At 42.6% G+C, this 14,741-nt stretch overlaps 1 protein-coding gene across 1 annotated transcript in view; it reads right to left on the reverse strand.

Moving 5' to 3' along the window:
* Window positions 1-3,612, reverse strand: part of VOPP1 (VOPP1 WW domain binding protein) — a 64,257-nt gene extending 60,645 nt beyond the window's left edge. Inside the window, exon 1 of the mRNA XM_027715019.2 lies at window positions 3,218-3,612. Within this exon, the coding sequence (XP_027570820.1) occupies window positions 3,218-3,268 (51 nt within the window). The 5' untranslated portion in view covers window positions 3,269-3,612. The remainder of the gene's footprint in view (window positions 1-3,217) is intronic.
* Window positions 3,613-14,741: the final 11,129 nt, after the last annotated feature.

Consider the following 14,741-nt stretch of genomic DNA (forward strand, 5'->3'; position numbering starts at 1 on the left):
ACCCAAACCAGACACTACTTTAAGGACCTCCTCAAAGATTTCCATAAACCTGAGAGCCAACTGAGACAAAACACAGTCCTGTTGATGGAACCAAAAGCCATGCTAGCAAGACCACTGGTTATTTGTGAATGCTGAAATCACATAATGTGGTACTACTGGTATACCAGACATCCAGGCTCCGTGTGGAAAAGGGCATTTCAAGCAACTGCAGTTAATAACACACTGCTACCTCCAAGTAGCCAAATTAATTTGAAAATGACAGATAAAGATTCAACGGTTTTCATTTCTTCCTGCAGGAACCAAAATTACCTGTCAAGTTTTCCACCTCATTTTGGCTTACTCGTTAAACTGTTCAACTGCAATTACGTTGTGAGTAAAACTCATGGCATCTTTGGCTTTTCTCCCCCAACAAGGTCTTCTCAGAGCAGAGTCTCCTGGAACCTGGGGCTGGAGATTTTTCTTCCATCACGGTCTTTGTGGTTACAGTGAAAAACCCTCATCAAACCAGAAAACTCAAAATTAATTACCCTCTCCTACCACCACAGTGCTCTGAATGTTTCTGTAATTAGTGTATCTCAAGCTCTTCTAGAGAAAGGACTGGCACCCTACCACCAAGAGTCAGCAATTTCTTACGTGTAAATCCTGCTTTGATAGCAATGCCTTTAGTCACCTTTGTGAAACGACCCACCAGCACATGGCAAGTGCCTTCCCCTGCCCCTCAGTCCTTCTTTTGAACCTTCTGCCTTTAAACCAGGAACAGCAAACCATCACTGCCTCGTGGGAACCTGGCACAGTCAGCTACCGACTAGGCTTCAACCTGAAAGCCACAAACACACATGCTCCCCACATCCAAACTCACACCCACCGTGAACTTGATGTATGCTTACTTATGAAGCACTTTATTCCTTTTATCAATATAACCAGAAACAGTGTTTTTGCATGCATACAAACAGACAATACATGAACATCTTGCAACATGTATTTTGTGTAATTTAACCAAGGAAAACTTGGTTAGAATCAGTAAACTCGTAAATTGCTCTGAAGGACTAAATGGCTTCCTCTTCATAGTATTTGGGTAACAGTCAAAGCCTTTTGCAAAATGATGAATGAAAAACATATTCCTCAGCTCATGCTTTGTTCAATAATAACCAAGATCATATTGAAGCAGCAAATAGATTTAAAACAATTGCAGCAATGCTATTTCAGATAATATCCAGTACAGAATTTTGTGCAGAAGACAGTGAAAGTTTCGTATATCAAAAACCTTCAAAACAACCAGATGTCTCCGTTTAAGTTATTTAAACCCCCAACACCCTGTTTCTGGGCCTTTTTTTCCTGTAGAATACAACCTTATTTACATAGCATCTCATTTTAATAGGCATCCTAAGCATTTCCAAAAAAAAAAAAAAAAAAATCACAAAACCAGATGGCAAAACAAACATTCTAGATTAAAAGGAAAAAAACTCCACAATTAAAACCAGTACATAAGCTTAAATAACAGCAACATTGGTTACATCCAAAGAGGATTTATGCAAATTACTTTTTTCAGGCACTAAGGATCTTTTTCAGCAGAATACACATTAAGAGACCAGAGACATCTAATCAAACAGATCCTGGAGGGGTGAAACCTTTCACAGTCTCAGATGAACAGAATCCCTCAGGGAAATGATGGTGTTCCTTTCATTTAATTGACATTTTGCTATTCCTGCTTTCTGAAGAGCTTCTGCAGAGTCAAGAGCAATTGTGGGCCAGAATCGGGGCCAGGTTTACAGCCGGGGTAACGAGATGCAGACCAATTAACCGGTAAAGAGTTACATTTATTTACATTAAGTGGTGATTTTGATCTGAGTGTTTTAATGGGATGATGCTGGATGACATAGCGGGCAACACATCAGAAATCATTCATCTACGTAGGTGGCATAAACATGTAGTAAACATAATTTTCATGAATTATATCCATTACCGAAAGCAATAATTATACAGCCAGCATTCTGGTTTCCATGTATGGGTTTGGTGGTATGCTGCTTTTTAAAAAGAAATATTTCATTTTCTCTCTAAACTGCTCCATCACAGAGGCAACACAGCTCTCTACCTCTGACGTTTTTAGCCACACCGCCTCTGGGCTTTATAAATGTAGAGATGTACCTAAAACAAGCCCACTGGTGTTTCCGAAGTCACCCCGGCACGCTGCCACCGCACGTGTCCTGGCAATGACTCCAGCACGCTGACAATTCTGTCACCGGGAGCTGCACATGGCAGTGTGCCCACCATGAACCTGTCCCAGGGTGGCCCCCCAGCCTGATCCCAGCCCCAAGGTTAAACCAAAGACCAAGTGATAGCTCGCCAACAGAAAACATCTGTGGATCTGCCTGCTGAAAAAAAAGAGCCGGTTTCCACAATCCCGTGATCTAGTGAGTGGCATCACTGCCCATGGTAGGAAAGTTGAAACTAAATGATCTTTGTCTCTTCCAACCCGAACTATTCTATGATTCCGTAACTGCGTGGGACAAATACCTACTCCAGTTAATGAAAGATCCTAATTTCTTGTTTGTTGTAACTACGACAGCCGTGCTACCCAGGCTTTCCCAGAAGTTTAACCACGCTGCTCGGTGCCGCCACGGCTCCTCCTGAGCTGATGCCGCCGCACCTCTTATCTACCCCGCAATGGACATTTTGCCCACGAAAGGACACTTAAAATGAAAACAAGAGATGCACTTTCCTCGAATCCCTTGGAGAGTCAGCCAGCCTGTTGGGAACGGGCAGGTTCCAACAGCCTGTGCCCCTGCCTACGGTTCCCGCGCTACTCTGCTCCATCACACCGCGTATAATCTTCCTCTGATCCCGCAATAAGACACTGGACAGGAGGCGAGCCCGGCCGCCGCTAAGCGCGTAAACCACCGCACCGCAGCCCCCGCGGGCAGCGCAGCCCCGCCGGGTCTCGCCCAGCCCTGCCCGGCCCGGCCCGCACCTCCCCGCCGTTCCCACGCACACTGTGCCGTTCCTGACCGCACACTGCCCGAGAGCCAGTGGAGCCACCCCTCTCCGGCAAAGGCATTAACCTCAAAATAAATCATCTCCCCCGCACGCCCCCCGGTTGGGTGCGGGCTGCAGCCTCCCCCCGCCGGCCGCTCAGCTCCAAGCAGAGACCGACAGCGGATCCCCCCGGAGCGAACCCAGGGCTGCCGCAGGGCAGCGCCCCCTCCCCGGCCCATCTCACCTCCCACAGCAGCGAGAGCAGAAGCGCGACCCCAGGCTGGAAGCGCTTCATCTCCTCCTCCTCCTTCTCCTCCTCCTCCCGCGGCGGCGGCGGGTTCGCCGCTCGGGCTCAGGCGCGCACGGGCGCTGCCAGCCCCGCCATCCCCGACGGCGGGGGAGCTCCGGACAGCGGCGCGCACGGCGGGATGACGGGCAGCCCGGGGGAAGGGGCGGCGAGCAGCCCACGCCGGGGGCAGACTGACGAGGCGGGGTAGAGCGCCGGCGGGGCGGGGAGGGGAGGGAGGCGGGGAAGCCCCGCGGCAGGGCGAGGGCGGGCTGACCCGCCGGTCCCCGCCGGCAGTCGGGGTCGAGGCGAGGCGGAGGACGGCTCGGTGCCGGGGCGGGCGGCACAAAGAGGCCGGACCCCGCCGCGGCTGAGGGCGGGGAGCGGAGCCGGCCCGCCCCGGCCCCGCCCCGCGCCCTGCCCGGCCGGGAGGGGGCGGTGGCGGCGGCGGCGGGGTGAGCGCCCCGCACCTGCCCCCGCACCTGCCACCAGGGGACGGTAACGGGCTCCGCGGGGGCGACTCCCCTCCGCGGGAGAGCGACCTGCTGGAGTGAGTCCAGAGGAGGCCACAAAGATTCTCAGAGGGATGGAGCACCTCTCCTATGAAGACAGGCTGGTAGAGTTGGGGCTGTTCAGCCTGCAGAAGAGAAGACTCTGGGGAGACCTCATAGCAACCTTCCAAATACCAAAAGGTGGCTTATAAGAAATATGAGGATGGACTTTTTACCTGTAGTGATAGACCAATGGGCAATGGTTTTAAACGGAGAGTAGATTTATATTATATGTACATAATGGAAGAAATTTTTTACAGTGAGGGTGGTGAGACACTGGAACAGATTGCCTAGGAAGTTGTGGATGCCCCATCCCTGGAAGTGTTCAAGGCCAGGTTGGGTGGGGATTTGAGCAATCCGATGTAGTGAAAAATGTCCCTGCCGGTGACAGAGGGGTTGGACAAAATGATCTTTGAGGGTCCCTTCCAACCCAAATCATTCTGTGGTTCTGTGATTCTGTGAGGTGCTGCCTCCATCAGCCTGGTGAGGGGGAACAGTAGGCGTGTGTCTAGGCTTAGCTGTAAAATACGTTTCAGTTAATTATTAACACACACATCACTACCGAGTTTAGCTTGAGAACCAATAAAGCATTAGTTTTGTTTGTTTGTTTTTCTCAGCTAGGGCAAGAAAAGCTAGGAAAAAGTACTGCTGTTTTTAACCAATAGATACATTAGCAAGAGTGAGATTGAAGCAATGGGCTGGAGGAAGTGGAAGGCGCACAGTCTGGAAGTATATGCATCCTAGTGCGTAGTTTATTATCTAGCCTAGATAAGGGTGTGGATATCCCATGCTATAAAATTCTTTCCAGGCCAAGATAAGCTGAAAAAGGAAAACTATCTCCTGACCTAGGAATAAACAGTTTTGTATTTCATTTCAGTCATATCTCGGCTCCCCTAAGTGATGTCTTCTTTCATTTCCACCCAGCTTCAAGGAACCATCTTCATTCCCTGGGAAAGCCCATTAGCTTTAATGGAGTTTGAGTACAAATGAACTTAGCCCAGCATGTGGCATTTTCTCAGCAAAAGTGCAAGTTGCCACAGAGCCCCTTAGAGCTTGTCTAGGCAATAAATGAACACTTTCCATCCAGTGTGCTGCAGCTTGACAGCAAGGCAGGCAGGGCACATGTACCATGCCATGGTGACACAGCAGAGAAATAAGGCTTTTGTTGGAGGCAAGGTCCCTAGGTAGAAAACAGCCCTTTCCTTCACATCCTGATTCCAGTCTCTCTTCAGAGCTTACGACTCCACACCTCCCTGTGCATAGAAACAAACATATATATTTAAAAATAAAATAAAATAGTTTCAGGAGCGGTGGGAGTAATGAAGCTTTATTTTATCTGATCGAGGCTTGTACTACTGCTGAAATATTCCTAATATCCTTCTTCTCTGTGGAATCTTTTTCAATAATATTGCCATCTTTCTCTCAGTAGAGGTGCCAATATTAACGTATTTCTTTTACTCAGCCACCTCTCTTTCCTGAAGCAAAAAAGCATACATTATTTTTGAGACTGCCACTCCTCTGTCAATTCTTCTTTTTCAAATTGAGTAACAGATATAAAAATTCCTAGGGGGCACCCACAGTGCATATAGATGCATGTATTCTCTAGACATTATTTATTTTGAACCAAGACTGATGAATATTTTTAAAGAATATAGTACTTATAAATTGATTTCATTGAATGCTTTCTTGTTTATGTTGAAACAGTTGTTTCTAATCTAATACTACTGAGAAATACTCAATTCCACAAAGGCTGTGTGTGAAGTAGTTAAAAACTTTATTATGAACAAACAAATACAATACTTTCATGTGCTTCCCCACATGAACTGTAAATAATTATGAATGACTATAATTTTGTCTTTATTAAAATATTCCACTGCCTTCTTCACAGGCTATTAAAAATTAGCCAAATTCATAGTTGTTTTCCAAACTCTGTATTTTAAGAGTTGGATCACCTCAAATATATTTTGAGAATTTTTTCTTTATAATTATGTAAATGGTACTAACCTTTGTCAGTAAGTAAAAGAAAGCCCTTTTAAATTACATAAAATATTCAGTAAATATCTAAAGCCTTTCAAAATCATAATTGGTATCTGTTGAGAAACCACACTAGCATTATTCATTTAAAAATAGGTAGGAAAAATATTCATGAATGCAGCAATAACTAGCCAAGACAAACATAATGTTATATTTCTGTAGCTTCCGTATCTTGTTCAAAGATATTTGTTTTTCCAGGGTGTGTTTAAAAATAAAAAAGGAATACCATTTTTTTCTAACTATCTAGCTATTTAAACAAAGGTGTATCTCTTGGCAGAATAATAGTTAAATTGTTGTCCAACTTCCCAGAATAAGGACTAAATATTTTTCATGACTTGCACAACTAACTACTCATTGTGATTGATTTTAAATGAAACACGACTAAGGACTCGTTGAAGTTTCAACAACCTACTCTAAATTCAGTAGCATATTAACACCAATGCCTCCATCCTAAATAATTATATTTCAGTAAGTGTCTATGGAGGTTTAGAGGGATGATCCAGACATAGTAGCTCTATTTCCAATGATAATATACCTCCTACAACTTAGTTTTTCTGTGGATGTTATTGAGCTGAGAGGCACTGATCAAAAAGATGTAACCTGATTTGTCTTTTAGTATTTTAATACATCCATCAATCTTCATTAATATCTGAAAAGTGCATGAAGAGGTCAGTTTTCCATAACTAATGACATTAAGTAAAACTCACTAAACTGAAACAGGATGACTGCTTACTGGACTGTACTTTGAGACCTCCAAATGAGAGTCCATGGTAACCATGCTCACTATATACTAGCACACTAGAAATCTGTGGCCACTTGAAACACCATTTACAAGAAATTATAACATATTTAACAGATATGCTAAGAAATGAAGGATGGAGTAATTATCTATAAGCTACCCTACCTGGGCTCCCAAAGAACCAGCCCCACTGTTCACACCCTGTGACTTTCAGGCTTTCTTGATGGAGTCAGATATTTGTCCATCATATTAAAGTAATAATTCCATAGCAAACAGTATTTTGAGAAGCAGCAACTACAAGATAAGCATTAGTATTCTAAAGGACAAAGTTTATTGATTAAACATAATACCCAATTCAACCAGAATAGCTGTGTCAATCAGATCAAATGCTTTTTTGTTCAGTTTTCTCAATCAAGACTGAAGTTTTATCCCCTCAGCAAAGGTACTAATGCTTTGTATTAGAGAACTCAGGAGCTCAGAGGGATTTTTTTTTTCCTGCAAGATGGATCATTTGTAAATGCAAACTCTTTGTTTGCAGTCCACGGTGAAAGGACAAACGCTGGCTTGCTGGAAGGATTAAGGAAGGTTAAGTTCATTCAGAGTACTGTTATAGGACCAAAGCTCATTGCCAATGAAACATTTAGGCTTTGAATTCCTATTTGGACTCCTGTTATTGATTTCAGTGGATAGTTAGAAGTCTAAACACATGCTATTGAAGCTAGATGTAGTCTGTGCTGCCTCAGACCTGAGCACGGTAAGCACAAAACACTGTCAAATTAGAGCAGTAACATTCCAAGCTGCCTGCAAATGGTTTGTAAGGAGACAGAAGGAGAAGGTCTGGGCAGATGATCAAATCTGCCAGGGGAGGAGGGCAGGGCTGAATTGCACGTGTAGGAAACAGGTAGATCAGATAAAGCAACCTATCTCTGGCCAGGCAGAATCAGAGACAGAAAACAAGTAAGATTTTGTCAGGAGTATCTGAAAGCCACAAGAGGGTGAGACGGAGTAGGATGAGACTCTGAAGAGAAATACATGGTGCAAGAGAGCATGGTGGACATAAGCATTATGGTGCACAAAGGTGGAAATGGACTGAAATAGAGATTGCTAGTGGTGATATGTGTACCACTGATGGCCTCCAAGCCGTAGAGTGGTAGTGGTGTGGGGCAGTTTGTGTCCTTTGGGAAAGCGAGAGCCTGCTCCAGAGGAATGGTAGGGGAAGAAGAGGAGGTAGTGCTTCTCCCATTATGGCCAAGCACAGAACCAAGAGCTGCTGCCTGCTATCACTGAAATTGAGCAAGCCAGCTGTACTTTATATATAGATATGTAATATTCCAAACTGGTTTTGTTCCAGAGTCTTTATGAGGCTGTACGGTAAACTGCAAATGGAAAAAAGGATGCTCTAGCTGAATGTCTATGTGTTCCTGTCAGTGCTTACTTGCTCTTGCTTTGCTCACCATTAATTCCTTCCACAGAGAAGCCACTTGATTTAAAAACATGGTTATTCTCCCTATGTGTTAAAATAAAAGGGATGAAGAGAGGAAAGGGATGCTGGCAGAGACTAAGAACTAATCCTGATCACTGTCAGGACTATGTTGTGCATCTGGGCACTGTCAGTGAACTCTCTTAGCACTCCAGAGAAAAAGCTTAGAAAATGCAATTCCAAGAACATGGTATCTTAATGGAAATGCAAGGCAATCCCCTGTGGCCTGTGAGGACAAGCCCCCTGGAATGAAATAGTCTGAAGCACTTTATTTTTGCTTTGTCTTATCTCATCTTCCTGTCTGTGCGACGAACAACCTCTCAACCTTTACAGCATCCTTCTAGCCAGAGAATTAAAGGTTACAGTCTGAAGTAACGAGACCTCAGTGATCCAGTTTTTCTCATACCGGTGTACATTAGGACTAATTCCACTGAAGTCAATGGGACAAATATAAAACCAGTGCAAGTGGAGAATAGGGTTTTGGATTTCACCTTTAAGTCAAACAAAAAAGATGAAGTTGCCTAATAGGGATTTTCTTTCTTCATTTAAAATAGTAACCATTTCCTGGTTTTTTTTCCTTCAGTGTGAATTTATCTGTAGCATTTCTCCACCACTATAGCTTGCATATTTCAATGTGAGAAATAACATCCCATTAAGTAAAGATGGAAAAATGCATCAATAGTCTGGAAATTACAGGCAATGGGTTTATTAACTAATGTCCCCCAAGCAATCTCAATTTTCTCATATTGTAATGAGATGGGAAGAGGATTAAGCTGTTGCTGGACTGAAAAAAAAAAACATTAGATATATTCTAGAAATCAAAAGGGATAAAAATGCAACTGATGTCAGAATGACAAGAAATAATAACAATACTAATAAGGCATCTGATCTGTAAGACATACCATTTTCAATTATGGAAAATATCTAGGGCCGCCAGAAGAACTGTGCAATGATGTTGTTCACACAGTCTGTTGAAGGAACCTTAGAGAGCCTCATGTGGTCCGTTATGAAAAGGAAGATTATTTAACCTGTCTTTGAGATGTGCTGTCTCCATCTACAGTCACACACACACAACACAGTTAGTCAGGGAATATTTGCCTTAATGGTACCGCCAGTGGCATCTCCATCCACCTATTCTCCCATGTTTTACTACTGCTACTACTATCACCTCCACTACCACGGCTGCATACAAAACAAAAAGAGGGGCTCAAGCATATCTCCTGGCTTCCTGAAAATTCCTCAGGGACTAAAACAGAGAAGAGAAATGTAGTGGTGGTAGATGAATAACCTTTCCTTCTCACTTGAGTGATGATCCTCAAACATGCCCAGTGGGTGACCCTAAGCCCTTCAATGATACAAAGTCTAACTACCAACCAAAGTTGTGAAGCAGTATTGATGGCATATGATACACAGCTTAGACAAAAATATAGGGCAGATAAATCTGCAAATCTGTCTGGCATAGACAGCACGAGGTATAGCACAGTCATGACTCATGTTCTTTAAACTCTGTACAAGGTTGTCCACCATATGCTCATGTGAGGTAATGAACTGACAGGCAAGGAAATTTTCAGGAGAGATGATGAGTCAAGGAAGGCATATGAGGAATACAGAAGGTTGAATGTAGGTTTTGTCCCTTGGGCAGGGTTTTCAAGCACTTGTCTCAGAGATAAGTTTCATAGTGCTAAACCATTCAAGCACAAAATGCAGTACTAATATGAGTGCTGGCATCTGAGCAGGTTTCGCTGTCTAAATGGATCTTGAGAGTCTGTGGACAAGAAATCTTTAGGCTTGCTGGAATATGAACACTGTGGTGATTTCTATGTCAAGAGTGAAGAAAGAAGCCCAAATGGTTATAAGTTCAGTAGGTATAACATCTCTTCAGTGGAGATACTAGATACTGGGATTTTTTCACCCTCAGAAGGAATAAATTACTCCAACCATCTGCTATACCTTCTTCAGGAGACTTGAGGACCAGAGCCAGGAGTTTCTCCCTGGCAGTAGTGCAAAAGGGAGCATGCACTGAAACCTGTAAGGCCCTGCATGAGGAAATACCTTGATTTTCTTTAAGTGTGCATATTGCTTATCGCACAAATCAAGCTAAGTCCTTCAGCTGAGGAGTACCAGCTCACTAACTCAAGGTGCATTATGGCAGTCCAGTTCACTGTGTAAATCTAAAAGTAAGGACTTAGTAAACAGTAAAGTCTGTTGAAGTCAGTGATTTATTTTTCACTTGGCCTTAACAAGCTGCTAATGCTATTTAGTGCAGACAAACATCTTACACCTACCTAAACTCCACTACAGCATTTATTATCTGAGACACTCCTTCCTGGCTGTTCTGAACCACTGCAGTGTGCAGCGCATTGCTAAATAACTTTCAAGCTGTTCTATTTTCAACTATGCTACATTTTTCACCAGCACAACTTGCCTTATGTTAGCACACATTTTCCTGACCCTCAGTCAATTTCAAGCCTGATCATTAAAATCTGTATTTGTGCTCCCATGCCCATTTCTTGTAATGCTTCCTCTTTCAGCAAGCTCAGCCTTGAGAAACCCCTCTATGAGCATGCTTCAGGGTTGTCTTTACGTGTTGGGAAAGAAGACTTGGATCTTCTAGCCCTGCTGATATTGAAGAGGCAGTGTGTGCCCAGATGTAGAAATAAAGCTGTTTCTGGAGCATAGGGGACAGAATGTAGCGACGGTAAATAACACTGCTAGGATGCAAGGATGGAAACAAAATGGTCCTACCAAAAGCCAAGGGAAGCTGATAATCTTACCAGGCACTCTGTAGCAACCACTGCTACACAACGCTGGATGCTATGAAGGGCAAGTATCTCATTAGTGCTTCTCTCTGATAGTAAGGACTATATGGCATTCACATAGAGATGTTCCAGCAGCTTAAACTGGTGAGACATTTGAGGTAGAAACCCAAGATCATGCAAACCCCATGGAGAAGCAGAAACTTTCTGCTGCAGCCACACAGGAATGGTACAAACACAAGATGGATTCCTCTAAAAGAAAAAGTGAGAAAAATGTTTCCCTATTCATTGTCCCAAGTCTTTCCATCTTCACTTATCCCATTCCTTTCTCCCTCTTCTCTTTTCAAAATAGCAACTGACTGTACACAAGGATGAAAGAAAATAATGGATCTGAAGTGTCCCAATACCTTTAAGATGACAGCCATAATGCAGCCATAGCTCCAAAAATAACAAAACCATTCTACAATCAATGCAAAAACCATTCCCAGGTATATTTTTTGACAGATAGGATGAATTCTTAGTAACAAACAGCAAAGCATGAAAAAAAGCAGAATGTAGGTTTAAAACAATAACACTTTCCCCATTGAAAATACGATCCAAAAGAGAGTCTCTTTGGGCTGCAGCTGTGTTAAAAATTGGCTTGATAAGAAACAGTTATGGTCTGATACAAAGTCGTGGGTAATTTCTCCCGTATATCGTGGAAGTGTTGGTAACCTGCAGCTCAGCACAGCAATCTTTACACACCCATTCATTAGATAGTGGAATAAACTGGATATCAACAAGCTAAAAAGCAGTGCAGGTTTTACCAGTGCAGCCAACCAATCAGCTTACTATGCACACAGCAGAGTCATACGCAGCATCAAATAGCAATGTCAACATCAATTATTTCCTAATTATTATCTATGCATTATTGTTAATAGACCTTGCTTTGACATTTGCAGGGATTCTGCCTGCAGAGTGATGCAGTTCCCAAACTGAAGTGCTTCTGGGCTCTATTCAGGATGAATATCCATTCTACTGTTGTCCTCTTTTAGTAGTGATGAGAGGTATGTACAGGAACAATAGGACTGACAGGAAAAAATAACATTCTTAAGGAAATATTAGTCTGCTTTTCACTGTACAAAAAAACCCACAGGTTTAAGGGCATGCATAAGAAGACTGAGACAGCTGATAGTAGTTCAGCTTCAAAGTATTTGCATTGTGCCTACAAAGAGTCAGACTTAGTATGTTTTTGGTAGATGAGGTTGGTAACATTAATCACCCTTCCTATATCTGCTGTATCCACAGCTCATGAATAAGAGACCCTGGGCCTGTGCTAAAATATGGTGAGCAAGTTATCCACTTCTCGCAATCTCCATAGTTTGGGATAAGATGGGATAAGAAATTTTTGTTCTATATTGAGTTTGAGAGTTCACAGTATAGATGGTCTTAAGAAGGTAGAAATATCCTCACTGTCAGTAAGTCATATTACTTAATTACTAACCAGATTCATATGCATTTCAAATGAAATGTGAAATCTCATAGCTAAAAATAAAGTGGAATTATTATATTTCTAGTTGAAATAACTGATCACTCAGTCTTGTTGCATTCTAATAGGATACCATCAGACCTGCAATTATAACAGTGTAAACCAAGTAGCTCTAATAGCAGTCTTTTCACCAAGCCATTCTTACTGACAGAAATAAAGACAAACACAGCATTTTACAGTGCTTTTTCAGTCCACCAGATCAACCTAATCTAATTTATGCTGGCAACCTTTAATTTTAACTAGGTCAATTCACTCTGTGAAACCACGGAGAAAACTATCCTGACAATGCAAAATTATAAAATATAATGGAAATAATGGAAATAATATGAGTCTGAAATTGCAAGTCAAAGAACAGCAGTGTACAAATGAAGGTAGCCACAATGGAAAATATTGTGTGAAGCTGCCACAGGAAAAAGAAACTCACTCCAGAAAAAAAAGGGAATTACTTGCGTTGGGTGAGATCCAGCAAGCTATTGAACTCAGCAGGGGATCTTTGTCTTGGTTTCACTGGGCTTTGGCTGGGAGCCATTGTTTCTCCAAGTTCAGAGAATCAGTTTGGTTCTTTGACTCTCGAGACCGAATTGAATGAGTAATACTTATTTTGATAATGTGGAAACCCTGCTTGACTAATTCAAGGATGTTTTGAACAACTGTGTGCAGGCCACCTTTATTGCTGGCTTCACTGATCATTAACTGAGTTGGAATCCCAGGAACTCCTTGCACTTGTCTGCTACCCCCTGCTCTCTGAGAAGCACCACACATAGAGGGATAAGGTACCAGTGATGCTGCTTTCAGAGAGACCTTCTAGAGCTAATACACATTTCAATATTCCTAATTCACAGGTTTTAATTAAATCAAATGTCTGTGGAATCATATTATTTTCTGCTGGTTAGATTTTAATGATGTTTTAAACTGATCTTTCACTTTAATGAAATAATTATATAACGCAGGGATGTGTGCTACTATTCACCTAAATTAATAACGCGACCACTTTTTGTGCTGTCATTTGCTGCTGAGGAGGAAGAATATCAAGCAGCTTTCTCAGTCTGCAGATAAATAAGGCAAAGTTCTTCCTGTTTGTGTTTACTGATATAAAGTACATGGTCTCCCTTACAGTTCATGTCTTACAGTGACTATTCTCCTTCACCCATCTTATACCTAAAACTCACGGAGTCTGTTTTGTTTCTGGCTGAAGAAGCGAAGTTAGCATTGCCACGGTAGATGACCATTGCCTGGCTGCTTGAAGCAATGCAAGCAGAGCACAGAAAGCTTACTCAGTTACAAGGAACAAAGCATTAAAGCTTTCTGTTGCAGGCAGTCAACAAAAATGAAGTTCAAGAAGCTTTGTTAATTAGGAGAGTTGGTTAGGATAAAAAGCTATTTAAAGGAAGTGGGCATTTAATGCTGAGATGAAAGGACAGGTCAGTAGGAAAGGAGGAGAAGATGGCAACAATGTTTGACCTGGTGGCATTTTTCACAGGCTTCTGTACTTCATTTAGGCTTTCATCCTTTTTTTTTTCTATAATTATCCTGCATGCAGTGAAGTAATTAGAAAGATGTTTGGTGCTCTGGTGAGCCTTCATAAGCTGTTCAGTTCCTGCAATAGTACTGTCTTTGCGAGGGGGACAGACTCTTCAGAGAAATAATATAGAAACTCTGTGAGGGGCACCCCAGGGAAAATTCCTCTCTGTCCTGGTAGCCACACATAGTATGTGTCACACTTTTTAGATTTTCGTCTCTAACAAGAAAACAAAGTTATCAAAAAAGAGACAGTTTTGCACTCTAGGTTCACATGGAAAACACTGTTGCCTCATTTCACCTGAATGTGGTTAGCCACTCAGTATGGGTCTCACGGGGACATACCTGAAGGATAAGACTTCTACATGCCAACAAGCAGAAGAATTCTCAGTCTAGTCTCATTACAATGTTATATGCAATGATTGCTTTCCTGAGCAAAGCAGAAGAAATTGCCTTCTGTACTGTGCTTGGTCTCACAACTGCTTATCACTCCATCAGTGCCGAGGCCAAGAAACTTTCTCTACTCCTCAGGGTCATGTCTTACCCTTCATGCTGCATCACACTCACCGGCATCCCCAAGCAGCTTCAGTTGCCTGCTTTAAGCCCATATCCTCCCAGCCCTTGCTGTTTTCACTGCACAAAGGGGCTTGTTTGACCTGAAAGAGAAAGCATTTGACCTCTGGATTTAAGGTCTCCCATTGCCACCTCTACATACAACACCCGACATTAACCCCAAAGGAGGCAAATGAAGCTGCAGCTCCTACACTTTAAACATCAGCAGATCAAATGGCAGTTCTTTCAGGTTTTCATGAAGCATCATCCACCCAAATTAAGCAGTTTTCAAGACTACTCCCTATCAGGTTTAACATTAACATT

Source organism: Pipra filicauda, unplaced genomic scaffold, assembly GCF_003945595.2.
Source record: "Pipra filicauda isolate LSUMZ 115617 unplaced genomic scaffold, ASM394559v2 scaffold137_size4652046_pilon, whole genome shotgun sequence".
Lineage (NCBI taxonomy): Eukaryota > Metazoa > Chordata > Aves > Passeriformes > Pipridae > Pipra > Pipra filicauda.